At 36.6% G+C, this 19,628-nt stretch overlaps 1 protein-coding gene across 1 annotated transcript in view; it reads right to left on the reverse strand.

Moving 5' to 3' along the window:
- The window catches only part of LOC110295226 (transmembrane protease serine 11C), a 55,700-nt gene that overhangs the window by 26,465 nt on the left and 9,607 nt on the right, over nucleotides 1-19,628 (reverse strand). The window contains exons 3-4 of the mRNA XM_021163707.1: nucleotides 11,168-11,286; nucleotides 1,463-1,530 (exon numbers count right to left, since the gene is read on the reverse strand). Of these exons, the coding sequence (XP_021019366.1) occupies nucleotides 1,463-1,530; nucleotides 11,168-11,286 (187 nt within the window). The remainder of the gene's footprint in view (nucleotides 1-1,462; nucleotides 1,531-11,167; nucleotides 11,287-19,628) is intronic.

The following is a 19,628-nucleotide window of genomic DNA, read 5'->3' on the forward strand; positions in this document are numbered from 1 at the left end:
GGCCAGCCTGGTCTACAAAGTGAGCTCCAGGACAGCCAGAGCTACACAGAGAAACCCTGTCTCGAAAAACCAAAAAAAAAAAAAAAAAAAAAAAATCTTGTCAGGTAGAGGCAAATGGATTTTGTGCAGATAGGTGGCAAATAGTTCTTGAAGAGCTGATGTTAATTTGGATCTGTTTCTTGGTGGTGAAAAATTTATTTAAAAATTTATTTAAGCAGAGTGGGTAACGCTCTTCTTTCCGTGAACCTTGTCACAGAGGTGGGGGGCTCCTAGAGACACAACTCCAACTGTTTCAAATATGTGGACTTGTGTTTGAGCTTCCTTCTGTTCATACCGATTTCTTCCCGATTCTTTATCAATACATGTGTCCTCATCTTGTCAATGGATAAAGCTGTGCACCCACTCCTGTAGGCTTCCTAACTATGAGGGAGGGAATCGGGTATACACTGTACATATAGTGAGTGAATGTTAGGGTTGGTTGTAAATGCCTAAAGAGTCAGTTCCTAGTCTCTGCATTTATCACTTATCCATTTATTTTATCTATATGGTTTTAATGAGAGAAGGTTTCAATATGTAGCCAGCCATCTCTAGCTTGGAATTATGACTCCTCCTTTCCTCAGTGCTGCTTTGCCACAGCAGTTATTGTCAACATGTGTGGTGGAGGACCCAGGGTGGTATGTGAATATGATTTTTAAACAACATCCCTAAATCAATTGTTACGTGAAATATCCCTCTTTTGATATTGAATCAAGTTTTTAACTCTGTTTAGAATTCTCCAAAACAATTTTCCCAAATTAATCCAGACATTTTGCTCATGGTGTCTTATTCATTTAAAAATGAAAATTGTTTATTGTGTGTGTGTGTTGGCATGCATGTTATTCAGAGTGTATTAGAATGGAACTTGGGTCATCAGGCTGTGCCCAGTGCTTCTATGTTACATGTTATCTCAGTGACCCTCTTTTATTCATGTTAAAAGTTTTATGCATACTCTAAATTTCAATTTACTTTGTGATTTCATAAGTTGGAATTCATCATTATGGTTTAGTCAATTTATAATTTTTACTGTTTTTAGATTTATTTTATTTTACATGTTAAGTGTTTTGCTTGAATGTATGTGTGTCTACTACATGCATGCAGTACCTGCAGAGGTCAGAAGGGGTGATAGATCCCATGGAACTGGAGTTTTTGATGGTAGTGAGCCACCATGTGAGTGCTGGGAACTGAACTTGAGTCCTCTGCAGGAGCAATTCTCCAGCCATCTCCAGCCCTGTAATCATTTTCTAACAAACAATAAAACATTTCCTTTACATATATGGAGCATGGTGGTGGGGTGGAGTGAGGGTCTCTCTACACTAAATTCAATTTTATTTCAAACATAAAGTTTCACAACTCAGAAATAAAATTTTCTGAACAACAATAGAGAGGTGAAGGTCAAAACTGTTTCTAATGCCTTTGTGCATACCTTACTTGAACAGTGTGAGCTTTGACGTACTGTTTTCTCAGTTTTGATTCATGAAATGTTTCATTCATCTATTAAAAAGAAAATGGGTTAATGACATGATTTCAGCTTTTAAAAGAAAGATTCTATCACTTCAGAAAACTTGAAATACATCTAAAAATAAACAACAGTACAATAAACTGTTTATCATCCAGTTTGGTCTCATATGCCCAAATATGTTTAATTTTACTTATTTATGAATAGCTGAAATTAAATTATTCCTAAATTTCATATAATATGCAATGTCCATGTCTTCCCTAATCATTGAAGATCAGCAGAATAAACTTTAAAATTCATTTTGAAGTGGTAAATTCAGTGGACCAGTAGATATTACTTTTCTTTCACCTGCAAATTTCATTGAAAAATAAATGCAATAAAAGTAAATAATAATGTGCATGGAGATGTTTCTAAGTGTGTGTACATGTATGTGTGTGTGTGTGTGAGTGTGTGAATGCATGTGTATATGTGTGCTATGGAAGATCTGTAATGCCTACATGGTGATCTATTTTTTTTCCTTTGCAAGTATATATTGTTGATAGGCTTAAAGGGAGATAGCAGGGCGTAGGTATTATGAAAAGGGAAAGGGGAAATGGGTGCTACACTTTAACTGGGGAAAGGAGATGGAGGGTAATATGGAAAGAGAGGGAGGAGAATAAATAACAGCAACAATGCTTGAAAAAGCTACAGGGAAACAGTAGTTACTAAGCTTACCTAAGTTATATATATATATTGAAGTTACATTTAAATGGGATGCTAATTAAGCCCCACCTCCCAAAAGCTCTAGACCATCTATCACATGTGCAGACCTAGGCATGTGAAACCTTTTTTTTTGAGTTGTTAGTCAGGAGGTTCCAAGAGACTTTCTAAACAATATACCCTATTGTTACTGCCATTGGATGCCTCTCAGAATTTGAGGGTAAGAGCCTATGGCTAGTCATTTTGGACACAGGACTTGGAAGAATCAAATTAGAACTGAGTGCCTGGCAAATACAGAAGTGGATGCTTACAGTCATGGAACACAGCATGGAACACAGGGTCCCCCAATGGAGGAGCTAGAGAAAGTACCCAAAGAGCTGAAGGGATCTGCAACCCTATATATAGGTGGAACAACAATATGAACTAACCAGTACCCCCAGAGCTCGTGTCTCTAGCTGCATATGTAGCAGAAGATGATCTAGTTGGCCATCACTGGGAGGGAGGCCCCTTGATCTTGCAAACTTTATATGCCCCAGTACAGGGGAATGCCAGGGCCAAGAAGTGGGAGTGGGTGGGTAGGGGAGCAGGGCAGGGGGTGGGGAAGGGTATAGGGGAATTTCAGGATATAATTTGAAATGTAAATGAAGAAAATATCTATTAAAAATTGAAGAAATAAAAAGAACTGACCTGGGAGCCTGCAATTTAGCTCTCATAGTATCTGAAGCTGCTATACAAGCTGCTAAGGGAGAAAAACCATCTTTCTCTGCCTAGCTATAAAGCCTAGGTATAAAGACGTGCGGCAGTTATAACTTGGGAGTGGGTAGCCAACAGTTGTCCAGCTAGACTGCTCAGTATGACAAAATTCATGCCTGCTACTGTAAGCCTAGCTAACTACAAATCACTAGAGCTATCATAGACTCTAGAGGGAAAACTACTCTTCCCATAATCCTGAAGTAATATAATTTTTGGCTGTATTCGAAAGACTTATCAGTATATCAACAGGTAAGTGCAGCTCCTACCCTTCATAAAAGAAGCATCCTTTTGCAGCAGATGGAGACTATTCTAAAGAGCTCAACTGGCCAACTTGCAGAGAATAAATAACAATGGGTGGGTGAGTGTGTGTGCCCAAACTGCAGTTGAAATATCTACACTGGAAATCCTAGTCTTAGGGGAAAAATCACAGGAGAGGCAATGGAAAAGTTTAAGAGCCAGAGGACCAGGATGACTCTTACAAGATAGTATCTTTTAGAATTAATAGGGAAGCTGTATTTGAGAAATCTCAACAATACGGTTGCCTAAAGAAGATCTGCATAATGACCATGTAATTCAACATCCAATCTTGGATAGGGGGACATTTTTATGAAGTCCCTCTCTTAGATGAAAACCTATAGCCAGTCAATGACTGCTGAGAGAGGGAAAATCAATTTTCTCCATGGATAAAACACTTGATATGTTATCTGATCCCAAGTGGTCAGTTCTAAACATATGAGCAAATGCAGAACACTAAATAGACTTAGTACTGTGTGTGTGTGTGTGTATACATGTGTGTGAAGGTGTGTGTATATGTGTATGTATGTGTGTATGTATATGTGTGTGAATATGTAAAACAAAGCTAAAGAAGCAGTCTTGAATTTGACAGAGTGTGGAAGAGCACAGGAAGTTAGGAGAGGGAGTGGAGTGGGTCAAAATTATATAAGTACAGTTTTCCTATATGGAATTCTCAAAAATTAAAATCTAAAAGAATTCAAGGCTATACAAAAAAGCATCAAAAGAAATTTTATGAAAGAATCACTTTCTCAATCACTTCTCTTTCTGTATTTCCAATGTAATGGGTGACTTCCTGCAATAGCACTTCAACATCACTAGGCAAGATTTACATCCATGATAGCTTGCATGTTGGCAAATAGAGTTCTTCTAAACATCATCATGTTGACACTGACAGAAGGTGTAATTTATGGTTTTTTTCCCTGCTACCAACCAATTGATATATGACAATGGAGTTTCAATAAGTGTATTATCTTATGAAGTAAATGGTAAACAAAACAGTCATTTTTTCAGTGAATCAATGGAGGAGACAGATGATTATTAGCATGCCGAGAAATAAATATTTAAGTATGGTGGTTTGGAGTACTTTGATATAAAGAATGCAAAAATAATGAAATGGAATGATTGAACCCTCAGATAAGGACTCTTTGAAGAAGGAATATAGGAATGAGACCTGGAAGATGGGGAGTCAAAAATAAAGAGAACAGTATAGTTTTTTTTTTTTTAATGTAAAAGGAATAACAATTACCAGGTAAGAACAGACTGGTGTATTTGAGGGATTTGTGACTCAGGAGAAATCATATAAGTTGTATTTGCCCAAACACGTGGGGATACAATTTCAGATGGCTTTATAGGCCCAGTTAGTTCAGCCACGTGTGGGTGGCACATGTCTTTAAGCATTTTGGGAGGCAGGGGCAACAGTATTGAGTTGGACTGTGGGCATATGATGGCTTTGATCAAGTTGGTTGATCAGAGAAGACCTAGTCCACAGTGGGAGGCATTATTCTCTAGGAACAGAAATGCTGAGATGTGTAGGAATGGGGACATAAAGTTAGCAAGGCAAACAAGTGGCATGCAAGCAGTCATTTCTTTATGCTCTTGAGTGCAGATGCCATGTTACTAGCTGCTTCCAGTTTCTGTCAGTGTGACTTTCCACAATGATAGACTGAAACCTGGGACTGTAAATGAAAATGAACCCTTTTTTCCTCAAATTGCTCTTGCTTATGACTTCTTGTCACAGGAAAACTTAAACCCCATGAAATATAAATAATATTAATGCCATGTTTGTTGTGTTCTTGATAAATTCGGAATGATCCCAGTTCCATTGTGGCTAGAATCTTAATTCAGAATGGCTTACATTTAGTGTACCAGATAAATATTGTGTTTTAAGATAGACCTAGTAATATCTGAGTTTAAAATTCTTGGTGTTTAAACCTTATTTTGCTACATTTTGAAGGATGGGAACTGAATGAATGCTAATGGAATTTTTACTTAATTTGTAACAATTGTTAACCTATATTAAATGGAACAGATCTATTATCATTTATTTCATTATTAGTGTTTAAAAATGACATGACTTAAAATTTTATGAATCTATACAGAATCTGTTACTAGGTAGGCTGTGTAAAAAGAGGCATATCTCTAAAGGGGCATTATGCTCCTGATATGATCTGGATAGCTTCAGAGAATGTTATTTGATGAGTGCCCTGGTTGTATGACTATCTAATATGTGGATACTGCATTAAATGGCTTAATGTATAAGGTTGGCTGATTGCTTTATGTGAATGTTTTGACCACCTATAAATCCTTAGCATTTATGTGGAATAATACTGCATTTTATTAAACACATTGGATTATTTACCTAGTCATATTTACTTCTTTTTTTTTATTAGATATTTTCTTTATTTACATCTCAAATGTAATCCCCTTTCCTGGTTTCCTCTCTGAAAATCCCCTATCCCCTCCCCCCTTGCCTTGCTCCCCAAAGCACCACCTCCTGCTTCCTGGTCCTGGCACTCCCCTATACTGGGGCATAGAAGCTTCACAGGACCAAGGGCCTTTCCTCCCATTGATGACCGACTAAGCATCCTCTGCCACATATGCAGCTAGAGACACGAGTCCCACCATGTATTTTCTTTGATTGGTGGTTTAGTCTCAGGGAGCTCTGGGGGTACTGGTTAGTTCATATTGCTGTTCCTCCTATCAGGCTGCAAACCTCTTCAGCTCCTTGGGTACTTTCTCTAGCTCCTCCATTGGGGAACCTGTGCTCTGTCTAATGGATGACTGTGAGCATCCACTTCTGTATTTGCCAGGCACTGGCAGAGACTCTCAGGAGAGAGCTATATCAGGCTCTTGTCAGCAAAATCTTGTTGGCTTCTACAATAGTGTCTGGGTTTGATGGTTGTTTATGGGATGGATCACTAGGTGGGGCAGTATCTGGCTGGTCATTCCTTCAGTCTCTGCTCCGAACTTTGTCTCTGTCACTCCTTCCATGGATATTTTTGTTTCCCCTTCTAAGAAGGATCAAAGTATCCACACTTTGGTCTTCCTTCTTCTTCAGTTTCATGTATTTTGCAAATTGGATCTTGGATATTCTGACCTTCTGGGTTAATATCCACTTGTCAGTGAGTGCATATCATGTGTGTTCTTTTGTGATTGTATTACCTCACTCAAGATGATATTCTCCACATACACCCATTTGTCTAAGACTATCATAAATTCATTGTTTTTAATAGCTACATAATACTCCATTGTGTAGATGTACCACATTTTCTGTATCTATTCCTCTGTTGAGGGACATCTCGGTTCTTTCCAGTTTCCGGCTATTATAAATAAGGCTGCTACGAACATAGAGGAGCATGTGTCCTTATTACAAGTTGGAGCATTTTCTGTGTATATTCCCTGGAGTGGTATTGCTGGATCTTCTGGCAGTACTATGTCCAATTTTCTGAGGAATTGCCAAACTGATTTCCAGAGTGGTTGTACCAGCTTGCAACCCCACCAGCAATGGAAGAGTGTTCTTTCTCCACATCCTCACCAACATGTGCTGTCACATCAGTTTTTGATCTTAGTTTTGATCAGTCCATTCTGACTGGAGTGGGTTGAATCTCAGGGTTCTTTTGATTTGTATTTCCCTGATGACTAAGGATGTTGAACATTTTTTTTAGGTGCTTCTCAGCCATTTAGTATTCCTCAGCTGAGAATTCTTTGTTTAGCTCTGCACCCTATTTTTAATAGGGGTATTTGGTTTTTTGGAGTCCAACTTCTTGAGTTCTAATTGCTCTGCAGTATAGCTTGAGTTCGGGGATGGTGATTCCACTAGAGGTTCTTTTATTGTTGAGAATAGTTTTTGCTATCCTATGTTTTTTGTTATTCCAGATGAATTTGCAAATTGTTTTTTTCTAACTCTGTGAAGAACTGAGTTGGAATTTTGATGGGGATTGCATTGAATCTGTAGATTGCTTTCAGCAAGATGGTCATTTTTACTATATTAATCCTGCCAATCCATGAGCATGGGAGATCTTTCCATCTTCTGAGATCTTCTTCTATTGCTTTCTTCAGAGACTTGAAGTTCTCATCATATAGATCTTTCACTTGCTTAGTTAGAGTTACACCAAGGTATTTTATATTATTTGTAACTATTGTGAAGGGTGTTGTTTCCCTAATTTCTTTCTCAGCCTGTTTATCCTTTGTGTAGAGAAAGGTCACTGATTTGTTTGAGTTAATTTTATATCCAGATACTTCACTGAAGTTGTTTGTCAGATTTAGGAGTTCTCTGGTGGAATTTTTGGGGTCTCTTATATATACTACCAAATCATCTGCAAAAAGTGATATTTTGACTTTTTCCTTTCCAATTTGTATCCCTTTGATCTCCTTTTGCTGTCTAATTGCTCTGGCTAGGACTTCAAGTACTATATGGATTAGGTAGGGAGAAAGTGGGTAGCCTTCTCCAGTCCCTGGTTTTAGTGAGATTGCTTCAAGTTTCTCTCCATTTAGTTTGATGTTGGCTACTGGTTTGCTGTATATTGCTTTTATTATGTTTGGGTATGGGCCTTGAATTCCTGATCTTTTCAAGACTTTTATCATGAATGGGTGTTGGATTTTGTCAAATGCTTTCTCAGCATCTAATGAGATGATCATGTGGTTTTTGTCTCTGAGTTTGTTTATATAGTGGATTACGTTGATGGATTTCTGTATATTAAACCATCCCTGCATCCCTGGAATGAAGCCTGCTTGTTCATGATGGATGATAATTTTGATGTGTTTTTGGATTCGGTTTGTGAGAATTTTATTGAGTATTTTTTGCATCGATATTCATAAGGGAAATTGGTCTGAAGTTCTCTTTCTTTGTTGGGTCTTTGTGTGGTTTAGGTATCAGAGTAATTGTGNCTTCATAGANNGANTTGGGTAGAGTACCTTCTGTTTCTATTTTGTGGAATAGTTTGTGAAGAACTGGGATTAGATCTTCTTTGAAGGTCTGATAGAACTCTGCACTAAACCCATCTGGTCCTGGGCTTATTTTTAGTTGGGAGACAATTAATGACTGTTTCTATTTCCTTAGGATATATGGGACTGTTTAGATCGTTAATCTGATACTGATTGAACTTTGGTAAGGGATGTCTGTCTAGAAAATTGTCCATTTCTTCCATGTATCCATTTTTGCTGAGTAGAGGCTTTTGTAGAAGGATCTGATGATTTTTTTGATTTCCTCAGATTCTGTTGTTATGTCTCCTTTTTCATTTCTGATTTTGTTAATTAGGATACTGTCCCTGTGCCCTCTAGTTCGTCTGGCTAATGGTTTATTTATCTTGTTGATTTCTTCAAAGAACCAGCTCCTGGTTTGGCTGATTCTTTGTATAGTTCTTTTTGTTTCCACTTGCTTGATTTCAGCCCTGAGTTTGATTATTTCCTGCTGTCTACTCCTTTTGGGTGAATTTGCTTCCTTTTGTTCTAGAGCTTTTAGGTGTGTTGTCAAGCTGCTAGTGTATGCTCTCTTCAGTTTCTTTTTGGAGGCAATCAGAGCTATGAGTCTTCCTCTTAGGACTGGTTTCATTGTGCCCCATAAGTTTGTGTATGTTGTGGCTTCATTTTCATTAAACTCTAAGAAGTCTTTAATTCCTTTCTTTATTTCTTCCTTGACCAAGTTATCACTGAGTAGTACAATGTTGTTCAGCTTCCACGTGTATGTTGGCTTTCTATTATTTATGTTGTTATTGAAGATCAGCTTTAACCCGTAGTGATCTGATAGGATGCATGGGACAATTTCAATATTTTTGTATCTGTTGAGGCCTGTTTTTTGACCGATTATATAGTCAGTTTTGGAGAAGGTACCATGAGGTGCTGAGAAGAATGTATATTCTTTTGTTTTAGGATTAAATGTTCTATAGATATCTGTTAAGTCCATTTGTTTCATAACTTCTGTTAGTTTCACTGTGTCTCTGTTTAGCTTCTGTTTCCAGGATCTGTCCATTGATGAGCGTGGGGTGTTGAAGTCTCCCACTATTATTATGTGCAGTGCAATGTGTGCTTTGAACTTTACTAGTTTCTTTAATGAATGTGGCTGCCCTTGCATTTGGAGCATAGATGTTCAGCACTGAGAGTTCATCTTGGTAAATTTTCCTTTGATGAGTATGAAGCTCTGTTGTGTCTGTGGCCTCAGCTCTCCTGAGCAGACCAGCTTTAGAGAGATACTGGAGAGAAAATGGTGTTGTCACCCGAGTCCTGGAGTCAGAGCACTCTCATATTTATGTCTTACAATTTGGAGCATACTCAAAATTTTTTAGTATTTTGGTGGTCTCTAAATAGAGAACTCCCCCTGCCCCTCAACCACAAAGCTTGACTTTGGACAATTTAATCTCTTATTGCCTCATTTTCTTTATATAATATAGGAGCATTCTGAGGATTAAATATTGATAAATATGTACTTATACTGAAAACTAATAAACCTAATTATATTACTAAGATATTGTACCATTGTTAGTTGTTCTTCGAACTTTTTTTCACTTAGATATCAAACTTGGATATCATACCTGCTGAAGAGCTTAAAATAGCAGGAAGGCTCAGAGACTTCTTGAACTATCATTTAGAAAATCATATAAAATATGAACTATGAGAATATTTTGTATCAAGACCTTCGCTCCATAGTTTATACCATAGCAACATATTCTCTTGAATATATATGCATATGTACATATATAAAAACTTACATAATACACACATATATACACATACATATGTTATGTGTTACATATTATTTGTCATTTGTCATATGTCATACATATATACATACATCATATGTTATATGGTATATTATATAGCATACATTATAAATTATATATAAACTTGTATATTATATGTCTTTATAATGAATCATTAAAGGATTACATTGTGGCAATCAGAATAAGAGAGTCTATAGGAATTATTGTAATGAATGCAAGATTTTTCTAATGAGCACGCCATAGTACATGTTATTATCAGAGTGCTGTGGTTATGAATTTTGTTTATATGGTAACTACTGTAATGTATGAAACATTATTATATTCAGTGAAAACAGAAAGAAAGGCAAGTATAAAGGCATTGTACAACATATATTTTGCATAGGTTGTTTTCAAACAGATGTGTTGAAAGCCAGGAATGGAGTTCTTGAAGCCTGAAGGAAGAGGTCATGATTGCTGCTTAATAGGCAAGGATGATAAGATTATTAGTTCTTTCTTTCAACTGTTCCGGAACACTGGTTCTCAACCTTTAGACCATGATGCCTTGGGGGCATCAAATAATCCTTTCACAATGGCTGCATATTAGATATCCTGCATATCAGATATTTACATTAGGATTCATAACAATAGTAAAGTTACAGTTATGAAGTAGCAACAAAAATAGTTTTATGGTTAGGGGTCACTACAACATGAAGAACTCTATTAAAGAGTCAAAGAATGAATTTATGAAATTCCTGGTGACTATGAAAATGAAGCCGATTCTTAAGCTAGTGTTTTACAGCCTTTCCTCAACAATGAGGGCTTGCAAAGTGAACTTTATTTTGGTCACACTATCTTTCAGACTGGCAAGGTTTCTTCCTCAAGAGACTGGTTAATTTTCGCATGAGAGGAAGCATGGGCCTTAGTTGTATCTTAGTGATCAAACATATGTTTTTCATGCATCTTAGTGATCAAACATATGGTATTCATGTAATTGATGAATTCATTAGAAATATCAATGCTTTTACATGTCATTTTTTTAACATTTCTTAAAATGTGTCCCTTTGCATATTTCCCTGTTCACACTTTTAGAAGACTGTCTGTAATGGCTGAGACATATAATCTAGGACTACGGTACTGGTTAGGAACTGTTTTGAACTTGGAAGGTGATTACTAGAGTCTTAACACTTTTAGAAATGCACAGAAAAAAAAACCCATTCTACTTTCTACTTACCAAAGACACTATCCTTTTATTTAGGTCCATGTATTCCTGAGAATATGGCTTTGCAAATTTGCTGTCATAGTCAATGTTGTTAACCTTAAAGCTGACATGGTAGTAGAAAGAATCTTTTCCTGAGGAGAGAAAAGGAACATAGTTTTCCCATTGTACACATCCACTTCATTGAGAAGTCATATGCTCATAAAATGTTGGGTTGCGTAATATCTTCAAGTCTTGATGCCCAGCGATTGTGGAAAATGCTCAGGTAGAGGAATGTTAAATTATAACCTTTCACCAAAAATATATTCAAGGTTTTTTAATGTAAAAATTTAATGTGTCACTTTTCAAGTTTGGGCAATATGTTATGAAACAAAATTACATTAAAATATAGTAATTATCTTGTTCTTTATGATTGTTATACATTACATTTTGAAAAAAGTCAGCCAAATCATAGGATTTCTTACTTACAGAATATGTAAATAATTAAAATGCACAATGGAGAAAATGAGGGGAGACATGTCTTGAAAACCCTGCACACTAAGTAAACTGAACATAGAAATAAAGTGTGTGATGTTAGACAAGCAATGGAATGAGATAGGCTGGGAGCGAGGCTGGCCAGAACCACGCAAAGTCCTCTAACAGAAAAATGAAAACCCCTCTTCTCAAATGTCGAGTTTTATTTGTGTGCCTCCAGTCTGTGTATTAAAGGGAAGAGACTAGAGGGGGTGGGGGAGAGGGAGAAAGGGAGCTAGAAATAGTGGTAAGATAAACAGTGAAAGAAGTAAAAATATTTGGTAGTGTTTTGAAAAAAATTTTCATGCCAGTGTTTGCAATTAATCATTTGGTGTAGCCTGCCATGCCTTTCACAATAACTGGAGAGATACAAAGTAAAATAAAATAGTACTTTGTATGTGGTGCCTGTTTGTGTGTGTGTGTGTGTACATGTGTGGAGGGCATGGGCTGATGTTGGATCTGCCTGTTTCTGCTCTCTAGCATGAGATTTAGAAGCCTGCATTGTTAGGAATGGCTTTTTATGTGGGTCTTCATGGGGATTGTGACTCAAGTCTCCATGCTTAGACAGCTAGCATTTTATCCACTAAGCCCTCTCCATAACTCCCTGTTTTGGTTTTAGATTAAGCTAATAAAGATGACAAATTAATCAATCAATTAGTCAGTCAGTCAGTCAGTCAGTCAGTCAGTCAGTCAACCCAGATGTTTTTGTAGCCTGTCTTGGGAATGGAAGTCAGACCGGTTTTGGAGGACAATTTGGTAATGTCGTCAAAACCTTGCAATCTATTTTCAGAACTCATTCTGATCCTTCCTTTCAGTTCTATTCTCCATATGATGAGTTCCACAGAAATATACACATAAAAAATACTATTCGAAACAATGTTAAAAAATTAGACAAACCTAAGAGCAAAAAATTTAACAAAATAAGCTGCTTATACATAAATACGTAAAATTTGTAATAGAATATTATGTCAATACTACAATCATGCTTGAGAAAAATATTTGATTAGTAAAGTTTTCATGAAAATAAATGAAGAGAGTTAAAAAGGAAGTGGGCTAGGATATTACATTGTTTGTTTGTGTGAGTGTTTTGCTTGCATGGTCTGTGCACCAAGTGTATGCCTAGTGCCCATAGAGATCAAAGAGGGCATTGGATCCCCTGGAACTGGAGTTATGGAGGGTTGGTAGATACCATATGGGTGCTGGGAATTTAGGCCAGGTCTTCTTTAAGAATAAGAGCTTTCTACCACTGAATTATCTCTCCACCACAGTTTCTATTTTTAAATGTTTGTCTATAGATTTTATTTATATCAACAAATCTTACATAACTAGAAAAATAATTTGAAGAAAAATTTAGTACTCTCTTTTATTTTACACATATGAATACACTGAGGCAACCTGAGAGAGGCACTCATCTCTGTCCACCATGTAAGTCTTGGGAATTGAACTTAGTTACTCAGCTTGGCTGCAAGTGTCCTCACCCACGGATCATCTTGCTGGTTTAGAAAATAAATATTAAAGGAACAACTTTCTCTGTAATTACTTATCTTAGGTACTGATTTTCTAATATTTTTGATAGTTGTGTTTAAATTTTATATATACTATTTCCTTGACATAGGCCTTTTTTTTCAGAATAATTCTAAAGAATTGTATTTTGCCATTTTATATTGGTTTGCACAAATACCACATAATATATTTAGAAATATCAAGTATTTTTTATCATTGTGAAGCTAGGCACTCCAGAATAAAGCCTTTTGTAGCTTCTTATCTTATTAGATCAATGAGTACTGACTCAAAAAGAATAGAAGTAAATTGAGTGTTTTCATTTGCCTTTATAGGTACAAACAGAGTGTTATAGTAAAGGGTTAGCCACAGTTTCTCGCATATAATACAGACAATGTGCAGAAAAAGTCAGGGCATTAGATCTGTTTTAGGTGTTATTTTTACTCATAGAAGAATAATTAATACTATTAATCAAGGTCATATGATTATTAAGGATCAAAGCTTAAGGAAAACTAAAAACCTCAACAATTCTCTTCTTTACATTGAAAAATTATTTGAGATGACCTATAATTATTTTCAAAGAAGTAGATATTTAGTCTGACTGCTTAGATAAATGTCATAAAGAAAATACTGTTTTCATTTTTAATTTGCATTGATCCTTTTATTTTGTCTTTGGACTATTGTCCCAGCCCATTTATATTTGGGGTTATAATTAATCCACAAACACTATACATGCCCAGTTTTATGCATTGTTTAACAGTGAATGTCATGCATGTGACCTATTCTGGCTGAATTAGTCTTAGAAGTTGAGCTATCTTGAATGTCCTAAGCTTGGGCCTCAGCTTCTGCTGTCTCCTTTCATACTTGCTGCTTCCAACTGTGTTCTCTCTTTTTTTTTTTAATATTTTTTTTATTACGTATTTTCCTCAATTACATTTCCAATGCTCTCCCAAAAGTCCCCCATACCCTCCCTCCCACTTCCCTATCCACCCATTCCCATTTTTTGGCCCTGGCATTCCCCTGTACTGGGGCATATAAAGTTTGTGTGTCCAATGGGCCTCTCTTTCCAGTGATGGCCGACTAGGCCATCTTTTCTTAAATGGGCTCTTGGAGAGCTTACAGTGCCCAATGTATTGTGACACTTGACTTTGAAGAGATTCTCTGTGAAGAAAAACGCACCTATTTCTAATTTTGGCTCTTGGAGGCAGAACAAACTGATGACACAAATGAAAGGGCAGTTGAGAAGGCCCCACTTGTCTGTGCTCTTACATTTTTACATTTATTTAGTATTCCTCGGAACTAAAGTAGCTATTTGTAGAGGGGTGTAAAGGGTTAAGAGTTTCTACTTATGGTTAGTATAAAAGTTTGGGAATATCTTGAAATAGAAGTGATAAAAAGATTAGCAAGGAAGATTAACTTTCTCTAAGAACCAACTATGTGCCATTTGTTGACATTCTTCTCTCCCCCCCCCTCCCTCGGGTAATACAATCTTATTTGTGCCTGAGCAGATGCTAATCTAGAAAGTGTTTATACCCATGTTAAATCTAAGAATGATCCTGTTGCTTTAGCATTCTGAAAAATGCTTCTGGAACATTTGAGCTGTTCTCTTATTGAGTACAGTTACTTTCCTGGTCTTCCTACTGGATGGCTGGAATTTGTACATGATGACCACAACTAGTCCAGGTGCCTTGGACATTGAGATGACATTGTCAAATCAGGACACATACGGCCAAGCAACATGACTAAAGGAGCTTAGGTTTCTGGTACCTTGAAATGATATGGTGAACTTGGTCACCATCTGTGAACCTTTAAATGTCTTAATCTTATGCCTGTCTGTTTTCCTCAAGGTGAGCTATTCTCAATCTTGACTGCCCACCAGAGCCACATGGAGAAATTTGGACAGCACAGATTCTACTACCAATAACATCTTTGAGTGTAGGCTTTGTGTACAAATTTTTTTTTTTGTATTTAAAAAGCTACAGAAATAGAACTCAATTTAATTTTATTTGTTTTTGTTTTTTTGAGACAAGGGTTTCTCTGTATAGTCCTGGCTGTCCTGGCACTCACTTTGTAGACCAGGCTGGCCTCGAACTCAGAAATCCGCCTGCCTCTGCCTCCCGAGTGCTGGGATTAAAGGCGTGCNACTCACTTTGTAGACCAGGCTGGCCTCGAACTCAGAAATCCGCCTGCCTCTGCCTCCCGAGTGCTGGGATTAAAGGCGTGCGCCTCCACGCCCGGCTCAATTTAATTTTAATTGACATAATTGTAAATACTTTTAGGCTATCAGGCACATCTATTTTGTGTAGTATTCAAATCAGAGTAACACTAATTTCCTCAGACGTCATTTTTATGATAAGAATATTCACAGTCCCTTTAGTATAGTTTTTAAAAATGGGCCTTATAATGGATTTTTTTGTGATGTGTACAGCAGTCAATTTAGAAATTCACAACTGGTGAAATTGTAGAGAATATGTGTCTGTGTAATGCTCAGATACAAATGGTGTGTATATAGTTATACCCTCTACCACCAAGTCTCAAAATCCATTGTGGAAGAGGGGCTGGAAAGATTATAAGAGCCAGAGCTTAGCAAGGCCTGGAATGAAGCAGTGATTTCTGTGTATGAGAGACACCAGTACTTATGAACTCATAGCAGCTGTGGGTGCTGGGAAAAAAATCAAACCAGCCAACACTCCAGCATGGAAGAGTTCATGAGCCCCCACTCCAACCTCATGCAGGGGGAAGAGTCAATTTTCTTTAAGAGAATGTCTTCTGATAGGTTGACTATGCTTTAGTATAGCTGTTCTCAATCTGTGGATTGGGACCCCTTTGGGGGGTCACATATAGATATTTACATTAAGATTCATAACAGTATCAAATTACAGTTATGAAGTAGGAACAAATAAATTTATGGTTGAAGGTCACCAGAACTTGAGGAGCCATGTTACAGGATTCCAGCATTAGGAAGATTGAGAACCACCAATCTAGTGAATATCTCCATACCCATGAGTATATGGGTAGCACACATTGGAAACAGTGGGCTATTAAGAAAAATAAGGGCATAAAGTTAGGAAGGGTTTGGGGATGGGTGGCAGATTTAGGAGGAGTTAGGAGGAAGCTTAGAGGTAAATATGATCAAAATATATTGTACACATGATAGAAAGTCTAAGAAAAGTAATACAATGTTATATTTAAAAATGCACTGCATTATCAAAAATCTGTGGTCATCCTACTGTGCAATAAAAAAATCGGACTTATTTCTCCTCTAGAACTATAATTTAGGACTTAATGCAATAATATTTTTCTCCTCTTTTCATTTTTGTTTCTTTTTTCTGTCTTTCTTCCTCTTTTTCCCCTACAAGTCATTGGAAATTGAAGACTTGTGTACCCTAAGCTAGTGTTCTGTCACTGAGCTGCATCCCCAGCCCATTTAATAATACTCAAAAATAACCTAAGTAATTCTGAGTTAGTTAAACTTTATTGATTTGAAATAGGGGTTTTTTAAAGACAATTTTTGGGACGAAATCTGGCTTGGTTTTGGATATTCCATAAACATATAATAGCGTTTGCTATTATATGGAAAAAATAATGGTATTTGGTGATATGTGAAAGTTACATGAAATTCAAAGTTTAGATCATCAAATACTATTTGAAAACATCACAGTGGTTCACTTACTATGTAAAGCACCTAGATTAGTAGATTCTTTTTTTTTATTTTTTCGTTTTTCGAGACAGGGTTTCTCTGTATAGCCCTGGCTGTCCTGGAACTCACTTTGTAGACCAGGCTGGCCTTGAACTCAGAAATCTGCCTGCCTCTGCCTCCCAAGTGCTGGGATTAAAGGCATACACCACCATGCCTGGCTAGTAGATTCTTTTTGTTCATAAGTAGTCACTCAGTGAATGAATGCTAGGTTTGTGGATGTTTTTTTTCATATACCCTAATTTTTGTTGCATTCTTTTATTAAGAGAACTATTTACCTTCCTGAGACAGTTAACTAAAATTTGGGTTGGAGATATGTCTCAGTAGGTGAGAGGTTCTAGTTTCAGTTACTGTTACCCACATGGTGGCTCCAGGTCCAGAGGATCTGGTTCCCTCTACTCACTCTAGTAGGCACTGAAGATATGTGGCACCCATATACACATCCAGGCAAAACACTCATATATATATATATATATATATGTATATATATATATATGTAATAAAAATAAATAAAAATAAAAACAGAAGGTGAACTAACTAGAAATCATCTGCTTACCATTTAGAGTACCATAAAGTGGAGAGAAGAAGGTATCCATGAGGGAGAGCTGCTCTGTGCTTTGGTTTGCTTAGCTATTTTTTGGCTAATTACTGACTCCAATGAAGAAATAATTGTTGCAAAATATGGCTCATTATTTCTGGGTCTGGAGTCTACGATAGTGAACTACAAAATACTACAGAGTCATTCAAAAAGAAATAGGTTAGAATCTTTGATTTGTGCTTTCTGGCATTGCTGGAATAGTCTTGATGATCATTACTTTTCATTGACAAATTTACCTCTATTCTGCTTGTATTTATTCCTTCTCCAGCATCTAGGCTTTCGACTCATCTTGAACCATAGATATAAGTGCTCTGCGGATGGCCTCTTGATTAGTTCTTGAAATGATGGAAATTATTTCCTGGGAAGGCTCTATTTGCTCCCTAGAAAACACATTGTTTATCCCCATTGACTCTGGATGTTCATGGGGATTTCCTCTTTTGTAATGCTGCTGAAACATCATAAACCCATTATTTGTGTGTGCGTGTGTGTGTGTTCTGCCTTTTATTTTTTCTTTTTTCCATTACTTGTTTTAGATTTATTTTACTTCTTTGTATTTGCCTGTGTGTCTGTGTGATTGCATGGCACCTGTAAGTGGGTGCCTCAAAAAGACAGAAGAGGAAGTCGGAACCCCTGGAGCTGGAGTTATAGGAATTTGTGATCTGCCTGATAAATGGATGTTCTGAGAAATGGACTGGGTCCTCTGGAAGATCCGCAGCTTCTCTTAACCACTGAGCCATGTCACCAGCTTAGGTACTCATTACTTCTATTTTAGATACTCCATGGAGAAGTTAGACTTCAGTCCGTTATGTTCCTTAATCTATGAGGGTCTTTTCAGGGCATTGTTGATCTGTTTTATGAGGTCTGTTTCTTGACATGATGAGAAGGAGAAATATCAATTCATCAAGCATTACGTTGGTGATAATAATGTGAGAAATAAATGCTCATGCATTTCCAAATATAATCTCCTTAAATATTCTCCTCTTACCTTCAGTTTCTGGCACCTACTCTTGATGGATGGCTAAGTTTAGAATCTTTAAAGTGAATACTTATTCATAGATATTTTTGTCATATGTTATGACAATAATTCATATTTTAGCAGTGGTAACAACTGCCATTGCAATCTGTCTAATAAGTATATTTGGAAAATAAATTTAAAGTGGTTGCAAAGCCTCTACTTCCTGTCAAGTGCCTCATTAGATCATGCTGCACAGCTCTCTCTGTTTCTGTCTGTGATGATGGTGTTTTCCTTTCATAAACTGAAATGGATATTGGATGAGTTAGCCAGACTCTTATAATTGTAATCTCTTTTCTGGAAATTACTATCATGTTTTCAAATAGTAGTTCCCAATCTGTGAGTCATGAGTTATGTAAAAATAGAAGCCTAGTGGCCTCATGAGATGATTCCAGGGGATAATATTTATATGCATGGCAGCCATTGTTCTTATAGATTTATGTAACTATGATTCTTATCCCTGTATGGATTCTTTATTTGCAAAAATTTAAAAATATTCCTGACTGTTGAAACCCTTGGTCAATTCTGGTCTTCAAATGTAATTGACAAAGCTGATCAGGTCTAGATTAGGCTTCTGCTTTCAGGAAAGGGGTTTCTGTGAGCCTTGATTCTGACTTCAGATTTTATGGCTTCTAGGAGATCAATAATCATAAAGTTACCGATACACAGGGGAGCATCTGTATTACATTTTTTATAAAAGTAAAATAGAAACCAGAAAGTTGGGATCTATTGCCACTGTTCTAAAAATAATTTGTTCTGACAAATGGTGAGATCCATGAGGGAGCAGGCACAGCAATAGAAAGCACATTGCATCCTAGTCTATGTAAGCATGTACCTTCTTGCAAACATCTCACCCCCTTGTACTTTAGTTTGGTGGAACAAAAGATTTATCATGAAAACCACCAGGGCATAATATTTTTACTTGAGTAGAAAACAAATATTACTATATTTGCCATTACTTTTGGTCCTCCTATATTTTAACAACTAACTATTCTTATATATTGCCTATACAAATATAGAAAAATATTTTTTATAAAAATATCCTCATGTACAAAGATAGATATTGTACATTCTCCCTTATATGTGGGTGCTATAAAATTGATTATATAAAATGAGAGACTAGAAAAGTGGTTGCTAGGAAGTTCTGAGAAAGGAA

Source organism: Mus caroli, chromosome 5, assembly GCF_900094665.2.
Source record: "Mus caroli chromosome 5, CAROLI_EIJ_v1.1, whole genome shotgun sequence".
Lineage (NCBI taxonomy): Eukaryota > Metazoa > Chordata > Mammalia > Rodentia > Muridae > Mus > Mus caroli.